Source organism: Neofelis nebulosa, chromosome 18, assembly GCF_028018385.1.
Source record: "Neofelis nebulosa isolate mNeoNeb1 chromosome 18, mNeoNeb1.pri, whole genome shotgun sequence".
NCBI classification, from domain to species: domain Eukaryota; kingdom Metazoa; phylum Chordata; class Mammalia; order Carnivora; family Felidae; genus Neofelis; species Neofelis nebulosa.
This window is the reverse complement of record NC_080799.1, coordinates 37,901,565-37,919,900: the sequence shown is the minus strand read 5'-3', so window position 1 is coordinate 37,919,900 and position 18,336 is coordinate 37,901,565. Positions and strand designations below refer to the sequence as shown.

At 54.5% G+C, this 18,336-nt stretch overlaps 1 protein-coding gene across 3 annotated transcripts in view; it reads right to left on the bottom strand.

Annotated features, from left to right (window-relative positions):
* Positions 1 to 4,023: 4,023 nt before the first annotated feature.
* Positions 4,024 to 18,336, bottom strand: part of USP7 (ubiquitin specific peptidase 7) — a 66,322-nt gene continuing 52,009 nt past the window's right edge. For all 3 annotated transcript variants that reach the window (XM_058711632.1, XM_058711633.1, XM_058711634.1), the window contains 19 exons: positions 16,748 to 16,904; positions 14,956 to 15,100; positions 14,550 to 14,680; positions 13,707 to 13,841; positions 13,125 to 13,226; positions 12,854 to 12,959; positions 12,025 to 12,117; positions 11,869 to 11,936; positions 11,440 to 11,540; positions 10,465 to 10,618; positions 9,659 to 9,726; positions 9,104 to 9,212; positions 8,936 to 9,013; positions 8,036 to 8,136; positions 6,881 to 6,980; positions 6,045 to 6,164; positions 5,863 to 5,934; positions 5,651 to 5,741; positions 4,024 to 5,415 (listed from right to left, as the gene is read on the bottom strand). In XM_058711632.1, coding sequence (XP_058567615.1) covers positions 5,309 to 5,415; positions 5,651 to 5,741; positions 5,863 to 5,934; positions 6,045 to 6,164; positions 6,881 to 6,980; positions 8,036 to 8,136; positions 8,936 to 9,013; positions 9,104 to 9,212; positions 9,659 to 9,726; positions 10,465 to 10,618; positions 11,440 to 11,540; positions 11,869 to 11,936; positions 12,025 to 12,117; positions 12,854 to 12,959; positions 13,125 to 13,226; positions 13,707 to 13,841; positions 14,550 to 14,680; positions 14,956 to 15,100; positions 16,748 to 16,904 — 2,038 coding nt within the window. In that variant the 3' untranslated portion in view covers positions 4,024 to 5,308. The remainder of the gene's footprint in view (positions 5,416 to 5,650; positions 5,742 to 5,862; positions 5,935 to 6,044; positions 6,165 to 6,880; positions 6,981 to 8,035; positions 8,137 to 8,935; positions 9,014 to 9,103; positions 9,213 to 9,658; positions 9,727 to 10,464; positions 10,619 to 11,439; positions 11,541 to 11,868; positions 11,937 to 12,024; positions 12,118 to 12,853; positions 12,960 to 13,124; positions 13,227 to 13,706; positions 13,842 to 14,549; positions 14,681 to 14,955; positions 15,101 to 16,747; positions 16,905 to 18,336) is intronic.

Below are 18,336 nucleotides of genomic sequence, written 5' to 3'. Positions count from 1 at the left end.
GTGCTCTCTTTCTCAAAAATAATAAACATTAAAAAAAAAAAAAAGCTGAAGCATCGGACCCAATAGGGCCCCTGGACCCAAGAGCCAGTCTATTATCTGTGATACAGCAAGCCGGGACAGGGGTGCCAGGTGAACCCAGGGAGACAGAGAGGCCCAGGTAGACAACACAGGTGGCCACCCACCTGGGTCCACGCCTGAAGGAGACTGTGCCAGCTCAAACACGGCAGGACATGATCCCTGAGAGGCCAGGGCAGGCCTCCCGGCTGCCAGTACCCAGGGGACGTCTTCACCGGGACCGAGCCAATCTCTGGTTCTGGGGAGCTCTGCACCTGCGCGGAGGCACCCAAGCCACATGGGGATGGTCACTGGCGCGCCTGGCTCTGCTGAGGAAGCCAAGACCCGTCTTGAGCCAGAACCAGATGCATCTGGTGAACTCGCCTCGAGGCCCTTGTTCCGATTCCACGGATTCCACGATCACCGGGGCACTTGCTGGTTTTGACTGTGATTCCCAGATGGGTCCCGACGGGAGCATCAGTCCCAGGACAGGCACCTCTCGTGGCAAACACACTGCTCGCGGTGCGTCAGAGGGTGCCGGTGTTCGGGCCTCCTCTGTCAGCCTGGCTCAGCCCCCACAGTACTTTTCTTTAAAGGCGGTGGGTCCCTGGGATGCCCTCGAGGTCCCGCATGGCTCCGGCCGCCTCCCGACTGTGACATCACAGACCAGCCTCCGGTCCTTTCTGACTCAGACTGCCTGCCCACCGTAAGAAAATGTCGTTCAGGGACTTGACTGGCAGACTCATGATGAAAATCCAGACTTTCCGACTTCTTTTAAAACCTATGAGGGACCCCTGGGTGGCTCAGTCGGTTGGGCATCCAACTCGGTGCAGGTCCTGATCTTGTGGTTTGTGAGTTCGAGCCCCGTGTAGGGCTCTGTGCTGACGGCTCAGAGCCTGGAGCCTGCTTGGGATTCTGTGTCTTCCCTCTCTGCCCCTCCCCCGCTCATGCTCAGTCTCTGTCTCAAAAATGAATAAATGTTAAAAAAAATAGTAAAAAAATAAAAACCAAACCTATGATGGTCCAGCTGCACGGCACCCTCCAGCAACCGTTGGGCTAAGTGCTGTGTGACTGCGCCTCACCTCTCCCCACTGGCCCCGTGTTCCCAGGGCCTCCACACTCGCCGCCTTAACGGGAGCCCCCCCCAGCCACGCTCCTGTTCCGAGATCTCGCTGAAGGTCAGGCTGGGGTGTGGGGCCCCGAGGCCTCACTCTCCCAGGGCACACCTTTCCCGAAGGGCCACCTGGGCGGCGTGGCCGGAAGGGCCCAGGGCTCAGAGGGAGGCCCCAGCCTGGGATCCCACAGCACCGTTCCTTCCACCCAGGACGGCCAGCTGGGAGGGCCTGGAAAGCAGGATGCCGAGGCCAGCAGAGTCTGGGTCTTGAGGCCAGCTCTCCAGCAGGCGAGCCCAGACCCCAGCCAGGTGGCACAAACTGTTGAAGTCCCCTGGCTACTCTAGGCGGCCCAGAGGCAGCAGGGCACAGTGAATGGTGAGGGTCGTTACAAGAGCGCCTGAGTTTTCTTAGCTTCCTTCGCCCCCAATCTGGGCTAAAGCCCAGAGACGGGACGGGGACCCCTCCCCCCCGCCCTATCCCAGAACCAGGCCGCAGGGCGTGGGGCTTCTTGGCCGTAGTCGGGAGGGAGTTTGGAGCACTCGGGGGGGGGGGGGGGGGGGGGCGCGGGCACTCAGGCGAAGCCGTGCTGTGAGTGCAGGGGCAAGGAGGGCCAGGGGCGGTGGTGGTGTGGAGAGGCCTCAGGCTGAAAGCGGCTGCAGATGTGGCTCAAACACGTCTGTGCCACCTGCCTGACGCAAGGCAGACTTTGCAAAGCGAGCCTGAAGGGACAGGCTCTTCAGTGCCGGCAAAGTGGGCAGATGAGCACCGTGGGGGCTGGGGTGTGGCTTTCCCTCCCAACATCCGATCACGTCTGTGAACATGAACCGACTGCGGCCAGATTGCGGCGTCAGCACCCACAGGCCCACTCCCGGATCCACCCATCCGTCGGCGGGTCAGACTCGTGGGGGCCCTCCCTGCATCTTGCCCGGACCGCTCTTAAAACCCCCACGGGCCTGGCTTCAAAGCCTCACTCAAAGATAAAGGCGGGAAGGACGGGTCGCACAGGCTCTGCTTCCCCCTGGGACAAGGCAAAGGCCTCAGGAAGCTTGGTCTTTGACTTTGCTCCCATCCGGTAAATGGATCCAGCAAGAAAAGGCCAGGAAAACCTGCCACGGTTTTCTACGTTAAGTCCAGGTTCCGCATGAGCCAGTCACCGGAACGACCCCTAACGAACCGGAGGAAAATCGGCTTAGAGCGGCTTTCTCCAACAGGGTAGACGCTTGGCCACACGCGGCTACTTAAGGGAAATTACGAATCCGCCCCCTCAGCCGCTTCGGCACATCTCGGGCGTCCAGCAGGGATGCGTGGTTGCGGCTACGCCTCTGGGCCACGCACAGAACCTTCTGCCATGGCAGGAGGCGCTCTTGGACAGGGCCGGGCCAGGACAGAAACGGCAAGACGGAGGGAAAGGCGGGAGCCCCACACAGAAGTCCGTGGGGCCCTTGGTTCCGGCGTGCTGACGTCCGAGGTGCGTGTCTGCGTTGGCAGTGTTTTCAGGCAAGGCCTGGCCCCGGGCTCGTGGTCACGCAGCCTCTCCGACGGCTCCTTCCCCCTTGGACTCGTGCCCCGGACGCTGCTGTGCTCATCTGCTCAGGTATGGCGCGAGGCTGCTACCAGGCTCCAGCAGCAAAGCTCGGTAACTGTCCCCGAGACCACCACGGGGCCCCCGGAGCCATCTTCTCCCATGCCGCAGCTTCTCGCTGGGGACTCTAGCACAACGCTCATGTGTCCCCATCCTAAACACCAAGCAGACCATGACCGCGTGCCTCCGAACAAGCACAGAGCCGTGCAGGGGGGGAGCCCCGGATGAGGATCCACCACGCAGTCCCAGGGATCTGGTCTGGGGTCCCCCACCCCGACGGACTCACGCTGCGGGGGGCCTCACCCCAGCATGGTGTCACGCACCAAAGCCCCAAAGCCACACCTCTCAGCCCCATGCACACAAGACTCCGCTTTTTTACCGCTCTGGCAACACGCAGGAGACGCGCACCCCTTCCTGCTGGAAGTGGGGGTCCCCGAGGCAGCAGACTTGGAAGTTCTTAGAGAAAGGCGACTGGTCCCCCAGCGGGAAGGGCATGGCTGCCTACAAAGAACAGCCGTTACAGAAAATGGCACACGCTGTACCCTGGGATGCTTGAATTTTTCTCTGCACACGGCTCCCACGTACGGGTCCCGTGCGATGGCCATGCCCCTCATTCCGGTCGCATTATGGTTCCCAAGGGACTCATCCTTCTGCGAACTCTGATGGCTGTCAATAGATGGGAACGTCCTCGGGGCTTAGAGCGAGCTGTTTGAAAGGCTGGGTTCCACCCCGTGCCCCAAAATCAGTTTTAGAAGCTCAGACACCGAACCCTGTAGCTCGGAGGGAATGGAGAGGTAAAAGCATAGCGTATGTCCACATCACCAGTCTTTCCGACAGGGAGTCACTCGGTAACTTAAGGGAGAATACCGATCCAGCTACCCTACTAGAGCCAACCCACGGCCAAACCTCAAACAAAAGACCAACTCTTTCATGCTCAAACACACGGTGAAAGAGCCTCGCCGGCCTGCCCAGATTCCACTCTCGCAGGGCACGGAGGGGGCAGGTCCCGGGGGAGCGGAGACGCGCACGGGGCCATGGAAACCTGCAGACAAAGTCGTGCCGGGCTGGCTCCGGCATGCCTCTGGTCCTCAGATATGGGCAACAGTTTCCTCCCGGGAAACCTTCCACTGCTCGAGCTTCACCATGACCTGGAAGAGGCGAACTCCAACCCCCGGATGACCAGGACTATCCACGAGCAACCCCGACAGCAGGGGGAACACAGACCTCCAGGGGGAGCAGAAGTCTCCCCTTGACCTCCACGTCACTCACTGATTTCCAGTTTTTATAGAAAATTTTATTCAACATACAACATTTTCCAGCAAAAAGGCAATATACAGGAAGAGTTGGTATACACTGATGCTACAGAAAGAAAGGAAAATCCTGGGAAAGGATGAAAAATAAGTGTGATTTGCTGATTCTATTTTACTGCACTCAAAACTAGACACGCAGCCGGCATTAGCTCCAAAATAAGAGGAAACGAGGCTGGGACTGAAATAAAACTACACACAATGAATATCAACATCAGTGAAGAGTCACTTAGATGCACCCAACAAAAAGTCACCTCCTCCCAGCGGTGAATTATACATGTTCACTCATTAAATATACAATTTCATTTCTCTGGTTTTTTTTCTTTTGTTTTTCTTTTTGTTTTTTTTTTGTTTTGTTTTGTTTTTTTTACAAAGTCAACAGCGTACTGACCACTAGTGAGCATGCCCTCTTTGCTAAAAGGCTCTCCTTTTCTTGTTCCGTCTGTTCCGTTCCGAGGAAACTCTACTGAGAATTCTTTCACCTGCTTGTATGAACTGCTGAGATTGTGGAGTCAGTCTGCCCACAGGCAGCAAGCCTGACAACTCAATTGTATCGAACAGCGTTTTCAAGCGAACCAAAGGGGCCCGGGCCGTCCGCCAGGACCGTGCTCACACTCGGGGACGTCCACGCTGCACACGGGCTGAAGGACGGTAGCGGCTGACGGACTGAGACGCGTTTACCGAGAGACCCGGGCAGCGGGGGGCGGGGGAGGGGGACCGAGGAAGGGGGACAGTACACGCAGTGAAGGAAAGAGCTCTATTTATTAGGTTGTGAGTTTCTCGGTTTTGCCTTTACAGATGCACACAAAAGGTTGGAAAGTAGAACTGAGGGGAAAACGTCAGACGAGCCTCAACGTAAGACCAGCGGCGGGGCTGGCGCCTGCGACCCCAGGAAGGCAGCCGGGCAGGCCTCTGCCGACTGGACACAGCCCAGAGGCCTCGAGCCGGAGCCGCGTGGCCCTCACCTCTTCTCCCCCGTTACGCTGACGGTTGCCTTGCGCTGTGGTTACCATAAAATAACTCTCATTGGCATCCAAGCTTTATAAAAACACCTTCATTTTGCTCAAAAAGGGCAGTCAATAGATACAGAGAAGCCAAACGGAACAGCCTCAACAAAATAAAATTAACATCAGCAGCAAATCCTCTTGCTGAAGACTTCAGATGGTGCGCGTGTACCAAAGTTCTAGGCTGTTAAAAAGGGGCACACACCCACGCACGGCCCCTCGCCTCGCACGCAATGGGTGAGGAAGTCAGTTATGGATTTTAATGGCCTTTTCCAGGTAGGTGTAGCGACTCCTCTTTGGGGCTTTGTTGAAGTGGTCAAGCCCTAGCCAAGGCCGAGGGTGAGACATGTTACCTGGCGGAGAGAGAGACGCAGGGCTGAGGGCCGAGGCCAGACGGCGAGGAAGCGGGGCCGAGCCCAGTGCAATGCCCCCCCCCCCCGCTTCCCAGCACACGCCGCAGAGCCACCAACACGCCAACCCTGAATGCGTCTTAGAGGAACCCATGGGTCACGCACTGCGCCTCCCTGCCTCGCAGAAGGAACTGGGACCCAGGGCTGCCCGCGTCTCTGACCACGGGAGGGCTCTTACCAGGCTGGGGCTCAAAGTCTTTCAGGTTCACTTCATACTCGTCCTCGTTGATGTACTGGTGTCGGCCCATCATCACAATGGCAAATTTGAACTGAAAGACAGAAGGGCCGCTCCTCCGTGAGCCCCAGGGGCCAGCAACCCCCCCGCCCCGGCTAAAGTCCGGCTGCCGCGGGAGCCAGGATTTCAGCGTGCGGCCCGGGAGTCCTGCCTACCTTTTCGAACTCCTTTTCCTGGATGTCCAGCAGGCTCTGAATCCGCTTCATCACTTCTCTGAAATGCTCGCCCTACGAAGGGTAAAGGACACGTGTGTGCACTCCCCCACGGCAGGAGCCCCGGCGTGGCGCCCGGGACCTCACGTCTGGCAGCGGCCCTCAGCCTACCTCCCCGGCCTCACCTGGTGGATCCTCAGCAGAAACGGAATCCCGAACGTCCCGAACACCTCCTTGTGGAAGTGCGCCACGGTGACGAGCATCTCGCTCTCCTTGTCTATGTCCACCTGGTCCAGAGGGATTTCCTGGGACGCGGGGTGGGGGGTGGGGGGTGGGAGCGCACACTGAGCCGGGCGGTGCAGTCCACGCGGACACACACTGCGTCTACCCGCCTCACTGCCCATCAAGGCCGCGGGGTCCCATGCCCGCCCAGCGCCGTGTCTGGGTCTCGTTAGAACCAGGGAGCTCAGAGCTGGAAGGGATCTCCGTGTCGGCAGGAAACTCTGGGGTTCCAGCGACCAAAGTGTGTGCGACTCTGGTCCCTGTGGACACTTCAGCTGCTCCACACTCGGCAGGAAGCCAGAGCTTCTGAGCAGACCTGCCTGGGGGCCCACATCGAGAATTCCCATCTGGGGACAATTCCCCTAGGATCCCCTGTGGACGGGCACCTAGAGGCCAGCCCCCGAGGGGAGGGCAGGTGGGGGGGAGGGCGGAGCTGCACGTGAAGGGAGAGCGTCTCAGCAGAGTGCGCCACCAGGCAAATGTGACGGGCAGGGAGGGCCGCTCAACACGCCAACGGATTTCCGGAAGCCGAGCCGTATACACTTCCCACGACTACCGTGAAAAAGCACATTCTGTGTACTTTCTCACAACGCAACGTTAACTTCTCAGCAGCCGGAAGAACAAAATCAACTGCAGGGCTCACTTCTCCCAGCGCGCAGACAAAACTGAAGCAGCATCCGCCGCCAGCGGCCGTCCCACCACCCCACGGCCCCGCCCCGCGCCCACGAGGGCCCGTTACCTCTATTCGAAACGTTCTACTCGTTGCCGGAGACAAGCATTCCAACAGCTCATCTTCTTGGTGCACGCCGATAATCTTGTAGCTTACGATTTCTAGCAGCCTGCACAGAACCGGGGGGGGGGGGGGGGGGGGGCACGGAGTGAGCCACACCAATCCACGGGAGAAAAGGGGCTGATGAGCAGTTCCCCTACAGAGAAATTCTTTATTACGAAGCTATCAACATTTGCTTATGGTTTTCCTTGTTAAAAACTGGGAATGTCCAAAGCAGGCGTCCTCAGGGAACAGGGCACAGAATACTAGTCGGTGGTCCCCCTGGAGTGTGTGGTTCAAGGAAAGGCCGAGGGGGATGCTCCGGTTGGAGGGGATGCGGCCGCATTTGGGCACGGAGAGGGAGGAGACCAAGTCTCCCCAAACCAGGCACATCTTTCCCACAATGGTTCCAAGTGGGGCCAGACTTGCGCTCTTTCTCTCTCTAGCTCGTTAGAGAATAAAGATCTCATTCTTTTATTAACATCACTGAGCAAACATTCCAGGAACCAAGTAGCCCCAAGGGCTGTTTTGTCCTGTGAGCGCCTGTCCGGCCCCATGGTAAGAACGGTCAACTCTCTGAAATGAACACTGCTCGTCAATCGGGGGCCTCTGACTTCAGCCTGAACACCGGCTATGTGGCTCAGAAGCGCCCCGATTCCTCACGCACAACCAACAGCAGTTCTGGCTGATCCGTTTGCACCCTTTCCTTACCGAGTGGCTTTTCCACCTGAATCTCAAGTTCTTCCTATAGCTTAGTAATAATCAGGAGACAGGGAAAGAAGAAAATATGGCTCAGTGGTTGAACATCTGTCTTCGGCTCAGATCATGATCTCACGGTTTAGGAGTTCGAGTCCCACATCGGGTGAGCACAAGCCCCATGTGGGCCCCACTTCTTTCTCTCTCTCTGCCCCTCACTCACTTGTGCTCTCTCTTGCTCTCCAAAGAAAAAGGCCGGGGGGGGGGGGGGGGGTGTGGGGGGTGGGGAGAGGGTCCCATCATGAAGGGTCTATAAACTGCCACAGAAGACGGGCTGAAAGCCGGTGTGCAACACTGTACGCGGGGTCCCAGTGTCGGGTGGCCTGGTGACGCCCCCGCGGCCCGCCAGCAGCTTCAGGAAATACTTGCCTAAGTTTCCCTGACGCTTTCTCCCCGAGCTCGACAGCCTTTTTACATTCTTCCAGCAGGTCCCGGACACACCCGTGCTTGTCGGGATATAGTGTTATTTCCTAGGAAAGGACCGGAGGAAATCGATGCTTTCAAGAAAACGGAAGAGGTCTGCGACAACACGTCCATGTTGCTCGAGGAAGGAAAAAACGGCAAGGGACGTTCTGTCCTCTCTAGCTTCCCACCGCATCACCGACGCCCCACCCCGAGGGCTCCAGATGCGTGAATTGTGCCCACCTGCCCAAACCGGAGATGCCCACCCCACCCCAGAGGTGTTTAGGACCCGAGAGGAGTTTAGGAAACAACGCTGATACAGAAAGGTCGCCCTTCACAGGACAGCTCCTCAGGAAACCCCACGGAAAGCCACCCCCCTCCCCCGCCTGCCGGATCCAGCACGGTGACGTGACAGACAGCCCAGACGAGGCCCAGAGGAGGCGCGGAGTAGCTCAGCCTGTCAATTCCACCAGAAGACCACGTGTACAGCACGTGGCCTACATGCGCCTTCAAGACTGGTGGAACTACAAAGGCAAAAACACCGGGGTCCAAGCCGGGCCAGACTCTCTAGAACCACCGCGTGCAGGTGGGCTGGGCCTGCCTTCCGTGCAGAACGGGCCTCAGCAATGGCAGACCCCGACACCCGCCCCACCTGAGGAGGCCCAGAGGCAGCCGGGGTTCCAGAAGGATACTGCCTTGGGCCAAGCAGCTAGAGCCCCGACTGAAAATGCTCCAGTCGTGGTGGCTGGAGGGGACTGAGGGCCTCGGACACCCTCCCTTTGTTGTTTTAGTTTTCGAGGGCTAGACAGACAGAAACATTAAACGCCAATAAAAGTAAAACTTCCTACTGTTAAAAAAAAAACGTACCTCTTCCCTAAACTGGCTGTTTAACCATATACACTTAAAACTTCGTCTGTTTTCGAAGTCTGTGATTTTCATCTTCAGCTGGTAAGAAAACAGAGACCGTCAGATGTGCTTCCACGAAACCCAAACCTTCTCTTCATGACCCACAGTTACATGAATTTGGGCTCATACCTGCTGATAGTAAAGTTTCTTAGGTTGTCTAGGCTTGAAGAACTGTAGGAGATCTCTTAAAGTCCCTTCGTAATTATGTCTAAGAGGATTACCTGGGCCGTCCCTATAACTGCACAAGAAAACAGCACATAAACAAATGCCTTGTTGGTTATTTGCCTACACCAAATCCCCGTGAGTGTGAGTAAAAGCAAACCACCGGCCTTCCGCCTACACCTGAACTTGGGCCTGGCACGGGGCCTCCCTTGATACTCCCATTTCCCGAGGCCCACGTCCCTCTGGCTGTCCCAAAGGCACGCACAAGCCTGGCTGGGGCAGCCCGGCCGGACGCGTGGGAGATGTGCTGACAATGTATCTACAGTGAGTCTGGCTTTGGACGAGGCCGCCAATTAGTCTGACGTCCAGGAGGAGTGTGGTCAGGACGTGAGTGCGGACGACTCTATTGGAAACTAAGTGAGGGCATGTCAGGTGTTAACCTATCAGAGTTAGTTCCACGATGTCTGGACGGACTAGGGATGGCATGCGGGACAGACAGAACAGCAAGCGACCGCGGCTTACCCTTGAGACTTGAAAAACTGGAGCAGCATGGGGTCGGTGTTGAGCCTCTGTGCCACTGTCTTTGCAACCTGGGAGGAGGGAAGGGGCCCACAGACAGAAAGGAAGTCTCCTTCAGGGATGAACTGAGAATTGCGTATAAACCTTACCACTGAAACCATTTACCTGATGTTTTTACGCAAGTATGAAACGAACAGCCTGAACTTAAACGGCCTGAACCTTTGACACCTACCAGGAATAAATGATACTCCCCAGTGTGCCCTCATGGGGGGAGCACACTGGTGAAGTTAGCTCTTACAGGGTCTTTCCCCTTTTTTCTTGGTATGTTTATTTGAGTAAACTCTACACCTAATATGGGGCTCAACTCCTGACCCTGAGACCAAGAACCACTTGTTCTTCCAACTGAGCCAGTCGGGCGCCCCAAGCTCTTAACTTTTAATGGTGAGGTCTACAGGTTTATTTTCCAATGGGATGTTGTAAGTGAAGCAAAGATGCTGTTCAGACTATCATCTCTGAAACCAAACTGTGCCGGGGTGGGTGCAGGGTCGGATGGGTGCAGCGTGAGGTGGGGTGGATAGAAGGGATGTGGGGCAGGTGTGGGGAGGGTGTGGGGGGAGCAGGGCGGGGTGGGCCTCGGGAAAGAACAGCCGCTGGCCCGGGGCCAAGCCCCTCAATCAAGAACTTCCTCATTGCAGGGCTGAGGCCCTCCTTCCAGAACCAAATCCAATAGCCTTCAACAAGCGCGGTTTTAAAAACAACTTGGTCTTTCCGCTGTAGAATATGAAGGGAAAAGAGCATTTATCAAATACCTGAAAATAATTCATTCGGTTTGATAATGTAACCACAAATCCAGGATCATTAGGGATTGTTTTATCACAGAAAATGACATCAACACGGTGGTAGAGGTCTCTGAAATATTCTTTTGCAGTGGGTAACTCGCTATTATCATTTTCAGGGTCATCCCTAGTGGGAGGAAAAAAAGTTTGCAGAGTAAATCAAAGTCCAGGCCAGGGGTATTGGTTAAAGGGGGGGGAGGCATCATCTTCCCAAACCACAGTGACACAGACAGAAATTAGTGTAGACATAAATTCTGACTCGCATTTTAGGGTGCCACAGTCTGTCCCGGGCACCCCGGTCAGCAGCCAGGATGGCACAGGAGGGGTGCCCTGAGCCGGCTCAGTGCTAGTGCTGGCTGCCTTCTGCCCCTCGTCTCAATACAGAAATAACAGTGGACTCGGGGTCAAGCGCCTCAGGGCAGAGCCTCCTCTCTGACCAGAAGCGGACGGGACGGGCAACCACTCTCGGGCTCCAGCAGCAAGGCTGGGGAGTCGCTAAGTCTAGGTTATTTACTGCCTGGCCCTCCAAACAGAAGCCTTCAAGAGCAGGGGAAAAGGCTACTTTCAGACCAGGGATCACGACAGCAGCCCAGCAGCCCCAAGGGTTTTAATGCACACCGATTTGAACGGATTATCCACGCAGGTGCACACAGGGGAACCTCATGCTTTAAGGGAAGGAAAACCATCGTGCAGTTCCGTAAAGACTTCTGCCACCCCATTAAGAGCTACCCTGCTCTACGCCGTTTCTTCGGAAATAAAGCATTCGTTAAATGAGGAAGAGGTTCACTGCCCATCGTCCCCAAACCAAGAGAAGGTCGGCCTCTATCCACAATCTCAGATACAAATTTAACTTGGGGTCTAGATACAATTTTGTCTCCTGGTTCTAGGGCTTATGGAAAAACCTCAACGCCCATACAAAGTGATAAAAGTCCTTCAAAGAGTACATACTTCTGGAACACTATAATGTCACCATCCATTAGTTCGTCGAGGGCTTTATCAAGAGACACGTCATAGTCCTGAATTCTCTCTGTTAAATTCGGTTTAACTTCCTACAGGAAAAGAGATGAATGGTTACAATTCAACGTCTCCTTATGTGTAATGTGGCCAGACACCGCCTGCACTTTCTGCATATCCAGTACTCTCAGCCCTACATTTTCCATAAGCGAAACGCTAAGGGAAATACTAATACCCATAAAAACGTAATAATCACTGGGCCTAAATGAGGGGAAGTCATTTCCCTTCCACACCACCCGAGGCCCCCACCACTGAGCTGCACACTTCACAGAACAGTGAACTCGGGGCCAGCAAAACGAACAAAGACAGCCCTCCCCCAACCACCCAAGATACGTGGATTATGGAAAAACACGCCATCCAAACCTCATAGAGGATAAGGCTAGTGTCCTGGGTAAATCCCGCTCTGTCGCACATAACCGGGAGCAAATCACCTGGGTTCAAGAAAACAAAGAATCCGAGGCTGTAACATGCCAGCACGCTAACAAAAGCAGCTCCGAGGTCGGCACAACAAGGACTTACGGATTTTACAGGATATTGGTGTGTAGATGTGCCCACAGTAATTCAAGCTCCGCGTTTTGGGGTCATACATCTTCAAAAATAGCATGACATCATCTATAAGATTAACAAACAGGCTTTGTTAGGATCTTAACACTCGGGACAATGTTTTAAAAATGTTAACAGTAAGCCTAGTGGCATCCTAAAGGAAGGCTTATAGAGCCTAAAAGCAATTGTTTCAGGTGAGGGTTAGCCCCGTTCCCAGGTCAACAGCATCATTCCAAACAGGCCCCCCGGGTAACACTAATCTGAGTCAGTGAGGCTGTGAGCCAGGGCAGTGAACTCATCAGGAATCTCACACTTCCAGAACAGGTATAACTAGCTGGTTGAGTGTTGCCATGGAAATATGCTAATATGGTGTCTTCGCCAGAAGGGACAGCCTGGTCTGTAGCAAGAACCACCCAGCATCTTACAGGCACCTGCTATGTAAACCTATGGCCAAACTGTCCATCCACACACTCTCTGCGGCCGCTTCAGGGCGGCACAGGCCGCGCGGGTCGCAAAGCCCCAACTATTAAGGACCGGCCCTTGGCGGAGAGTCTACAGGCCCAGCGCTGTCACAGCCCCTGTCAGGCACGTGGCAAACCATGGGCCCAGACAAAAGTGGAACAGGAGGACTCAACGTGGCCGGTGCCTTCCAGCCACCGGCGGCCGGTGGGGCCCACCCAGCTTTGCCAAGAAGCACGAACACAGGAGGGGGCCGAGGGCCGGTTTCTTTGCCAGGGAAGAACGCTGGACCCTGTGTGTCCAGATGGTGGCCAGGGAGCCGGCTCTGCGCTCCAAGGACACTTACGATCTTTGTCAAACTTGGGTAACGTGGCTCCGCTGGCGGCCAACTCCGGATCAACGGTTTCCAGGAATATCGTCCAAGGGTTTTCATTGTCACTGAGCTCAATCATCTATTTCCAAAAGAGAGGCTGGTTTTAGACTGTGTCAGCGGCTGTGTGAGAGTGAAGAACACGCCCACCACCCACAAAGTGGGCCGGAAGCAGGTAAGGCACGCTGGCGCGCAGGCCGGGCCTCCACAGACCCCCATCAGGACAGGCGGCACCCGCGACACTCACCGTCTTGTTGCCGTCTGCCTCGTTATCCAACATCGCTGGCCGTTTGGTTCCATTGCTCCTTGCCTGCATGGGCCATAATCGGATTTGATCTTGTGGAAACCCCTGCGGGGGGGGGGGGGGGGGGGGGGGGGGGGGGGGAGAAAAGCAAACCAAAGTAATTAAAAGCAGCTCACATTTTAATTCCATATATGGGGGCGTCCGGGTGGCTCAGTCGGTAAGTGTCCGACTCCTGATTTCAGCTCAGGTCATGACCTCATGGTTCCTGAGTTCGAGCCCCACATCGGGCTCTGTGCGGGTGGGGTGGAGCCTGCTTGGGATTCTCTCTCTGCCCCTCCTCACCTGCTCATGTGTGCACTCTCTCTCAAAATAATAAAAACGTAACAAAAAATTCGATATGAATGTGCTGATTCTAGGATTATATTACAGTTACAGCTCTCCCTGCTGATGTGGTCCAAGACTCACCCTTCAGGGCTCCTAGTATTCCAGGGCTTGGGTGCCCGATCTGATCCCGTGCAGTTAAATAAGCAAGGGAGGAGAACGTGGGAGAACAAAATAACCACCCCCAGAACGGGTGGCACTCACCATGGTCTGAGAGAGGTTCTGGACAAATTCAGCCAGTGAGGAGTTTTTCAACACTTTGAACACAGTATATTTCACTTTTTCTTCATCGTACATATCATTGCCTTGGTGGCCACAAAACTGGTCCTCGGCAACTATCTGAAAAGCCACAAGCAAACACAACACTTTCCACACGATACATAAATGCCACACGACCACCCCAGCCAAAACAAAGTTCTAAGAGTAGTATGCTGAGAACAGCTAGTCTTTTGCTCCGAAGAACCTTCTTCAGAAGACCCAAGGAGAAAAGCATCAAAGTGACCGGAGGAGATCAGGGGTTTCATCAGAATTGAGACGCCTCCGTTTCCACACAGCCGCTGCCCACTGACCGTGAGCACCAGCGGGAGACCCGCTTGCCTGGCAGTCTCCGTACAGCATACCGCCAGGATACGCGAGCTGGCGGCTTTTTCCCGGCAATCAACTCGCTAAAAGGAACGCCCGTTTCCTGGTATCACAACCAAACCATGAGCCAACACCACCCGGAAATTCACCTCTCCGTCCAGCCCTCTTTTCTGTCCCCACCACTGGCCAAACTTCTCCACGGCCTGGAGGGCCACCTCCCACTAGGAGCTCGCCCGCCTGACGCCTTTCCCCTCTGACCCCTCGGTGCTTCTCATCCACCCCCTGGCCCAGTGTCTGGGGGTCTGAGTACGTCTAACATCAGCCCTCAGCCTGCGCTGGAACGTATGCCCCATAGGGCCAGGGAACCTGAGCACACGTGCCCAGGCAGCAGTCCCCCCGACGAGGCCACGGCGTTCCGGAAGCAAGGCCTAGTGCGGGTACCGCCCGGGGGGTGGGGGTGCTGACCTGCACTTGCATGTAGAGATGGGCTTCCTGCCGTTCCTTCCGCTTCTGAGCCTCGATCCTCTTCTCCTCCTGCAGTCGTTCCACCAACTGCTGAGGGATATCGTGGTCGGTGACAGCTTGTAAAACCTCACCTGCACGACAAATGTGCCCGCGTTTACCTCTGCGCGGGTTCTAGGATCCCCTCCTGAGAGCGCCCCCGTTCAGCGTCGCCATAAATGGAGCAGAACTGATTCGGGGGAAATGACTTGGTACCGTGAGCCCGCATCAAAACCCACACGGCCCCGTCCAGCTTGCTTGCGGAGGTCGGGAGTGAGGCCGCACAGGCAGAGCGCGGAACGTGCTGGGGCAGGTGGCACAGCTCAGGGTACAGCTGTCAAGCTTCCCAGGTAACAAGCCGGCTACTCACTCAGCTTTGATTCCCTGATGTAAACCAACATGTACGCGTTCGTGCAGTGCCGCACCGACAGGTCGTCGTCATGACCCCCGTAATTGTGCTCGATGGCCTCCTCTTTCGTACACCTGGACACCACGTCGTCGTCGAACTTACACCACTGGCAACAAGACGCAGCAGAGAGAAAGCGCTTTGAGAAGCACACAACCGGAGAGGCAGCGTTGACCTACAAGTGATGCAGGGAGGTGCCGGGCCAGGCCCCGCCTCGGGCCGCCCTCTCAGGGAAGAGGCCGGCCAGCACCCGTATTCTGGGGCCACTGTGAGCTTGTCCCTTGGCAATTCCGTCACATGCTCAAATGGCCCACTTCGAATCAGATTCAATCTCCCGACAGTACAACTCTGCAGATCTGAGAAAATCATACCGAGTACACCTGACTTCGTCGGTAAAACTGGAGATTTTACGGTGTGGTTACGAAATTCAATGGGACATTTGACAGGATATGTTATCGCAGCAAGAGAGGGCCTGGCTTAAGAAAAGGTCAGCAGAGTTGTACAGAGTACTTCTCTTCTGATCTCCTCATTGTGGGTCGAGGTGTTTTAAATGGCACTAACTCTTGCAGGGAAAGGTTCGTCGTGGTCTGGTGCTGCGTGAGCACCCCCTGCCCAAGTCTCCTCACATGAGGGAGGTGGGCTCGGCCTCCGCTCTGTTCTGCACTGGCGCCACGATCCTGGACACAGACCCTGAGGACACCCTCACCCCTGGGGAACACCAGGAGACGCGACGGAGCATCACGCAGCACGGACAAGCAGGCGCGCAGAACGTGTGATTCATCCAGCCTCCCCTGCCCAAGGATTTTTCTTTCTTTCTTTCTTTCTTTCTTTCTTTCTTTCTGTCTTTTTAAAATTTACATCCAAATTAGTCAGCATAGAGTGCAACAATGATTTCAGGAGTAGATTCCTTAGTGCCCCTTACCCATTTAGCCCATTCCCCCACCCCCACCCCCCCACAACCCCTCCAGTATCCCTTAGTTTGTTCTCCATTTTTAAGAGTCTCTTCTGTTTTGTCTCCCTCCCTGTTTTGGTATTATTTTTGTTTCCCTTCCCTTAGGTTCATCTGTTTTGTCTCTTAGAGTCCTCATATGAGAGAAGTCACATGATATTTGTCTTTCTCGGACTAATTTCACTTAGCAAAATACGCTCCAGTTCCATCCACGTAGTTGCAAATGGCAAGAATTCATTCTTTTTGATTGCCGACTAATACTCCATTGTATAGATATACCACATCTTCTTTACCCATTCATCTGTCAATGGACATTCGGGCTCTTCCCCTATTTTGGGTATTGTTGAAAGTGCTGCTATAAACATTGGGGTGCATGTGCCCCTTCGAAACAGCATCCCTGTATCCCTTAGATAAATGCCTAGTAGTGCAATTGCTGGATAGTAGGGAAGTTCTGTTTTTAATTTTTTGAGGAATCTCCGCACTGTTTTCCAGAGTGGCTGCACCAGCTTGCATTCCCACCTGCCCAAGGATTTCTTAAGTGGAGAGCAAGTGCCTCCCATTAGGTATGCAATAATAACAGTCCAATGTTCAAGGCTACTTCAGGGCATACGTCAAGTGCAAGCACTCATTCACTATCACCTTTAAGGTATCAGCCATTCACGCATGGGAACACAGATAAATCAGAGACCAGGGTGGAATCCTGCACTATTCAGGCCATCGGGTTGGGAGAGGAAAAGGCGAAGCTGAGCTCTGGGTGAGTGCCCCACACACCATGACATCTGACTCCGCCCCCTGCCCGGCACTTACTTTGCCGTCCCCTTTGGGGTTTAGATAAACCACGTAATGTCCACCATGATTATCTCCACTGTGAACCAGGACTGCGTGAAGAATATAATTTGCAGGGTCCTTAGGATCTGTTTTTTGCAAAAATTCATCGAGTGGTAACTGTTCTGGGAATTCAAACCTATTAAAAAAACATTTTTAAAGAAATCCAGGTTTCACTGACATGTAAAATATTTCCTGTGGAGACTTTATTGCTAGACGTTCTAATTTACTGGCTCGTCTTTATTTGGAAAGAGAAGTATCACTCTGACTCGGGAGGCCCTCCGAAGGACTTCTGTGGCGGCTCCCATTCGTTAGGACAATTATCCACACATCAGTACAAAATGTGAAGCTAGGTATGAGAAAAGATGTGCCCAACGCATGGAGACACCCAACAGATTTCTAAGCTGAGGATGTCACACAACAGCCAGTCTCAGGACCAACACACACCAGGACTTGTCTCGGATGTGGATGGCTGCAATTAATGAATGATTGCGACTGTCCCGGACCAAGACCACTGAGGACACGCTGCAGGTTTGAGAAACCTGGAGGGATCGAATCTGACAGGGGACACACGTGAGGAAGGATCCCGTACACCCTGGGATTTCGGGAAACCTCTGAACTTGATTTGTTTGTAAATTACTGGATCCATAAGCATTTTAATAACAGGGTCACGATTAATTACTAGGAGGGTCTTGAGAGACAGGAAGAAGGGCAGGCAGCTCGGCGAGGACGCGGAGGAGAGCGGCGCATGGAGTCTCCAGGGGCAGCCGGCCTCGGCGCCCCCGGTGCTGCCCTCAGCAATTCTGGCTGCGCTGCCACATGTTCTGAATTCCTAAAAGATGCCAGAAATCTGGGCTTTTATGTGAAATCTCAAGGTTTCGATCTGTTTTGTTTTAACGTTGGCAACTAATTCCAAAAGCAGAAACAAAAGCAAGGTGAGGATCCAACGACACCCACCAGCAGGTGGGGCTTAGTCTGCACGCTGCCAACGTGTGAGGTCTGGTGGAGACGGTTTCTTTACTACACACTCCACGACCGTGGACTACGATGAGCCAGCAAAGACCCAGCTGGTGGCAAATAATCGGACTGGGTCCACTCTCGCTTCAGTTTCATGGGGGGACTGACCAACCACTCTATCCTGAGCTCAAACTAACCAGGACAAAAATAATGTATTCTAAACCAGGTAAGGGTGTGTGTACTATCATTCCTTTTTATCTGGAATTTTGAAAACACTGGCAATAAAGCAGACAAGTCCATCTACATCCTCTTCTTGAAAATTCCAACACGTTCTAGAAGTCGATAGGGAGAGTACAAAATAAGACAGGGACATCAAATCCCACTCCTGAGCAAACAGCTAAGCTACATCGGGTGGAACAGAAAGCACCCTCCCCCCCCCCCACCTCCCCAGGAGGTCCATCTGCCACAGCAGAGAGGGGGGCAGGGTCCCGGTAGAGGGAGTTATGGGAGGAGCAGGCTCTGAAACTCTTAAAGGAAATTATCCCTTTAAAATTATACTTCTTGGGAAACTGAGGCACAAGGGAACTCCCAAGTAGATCGGAGATGAACTGACA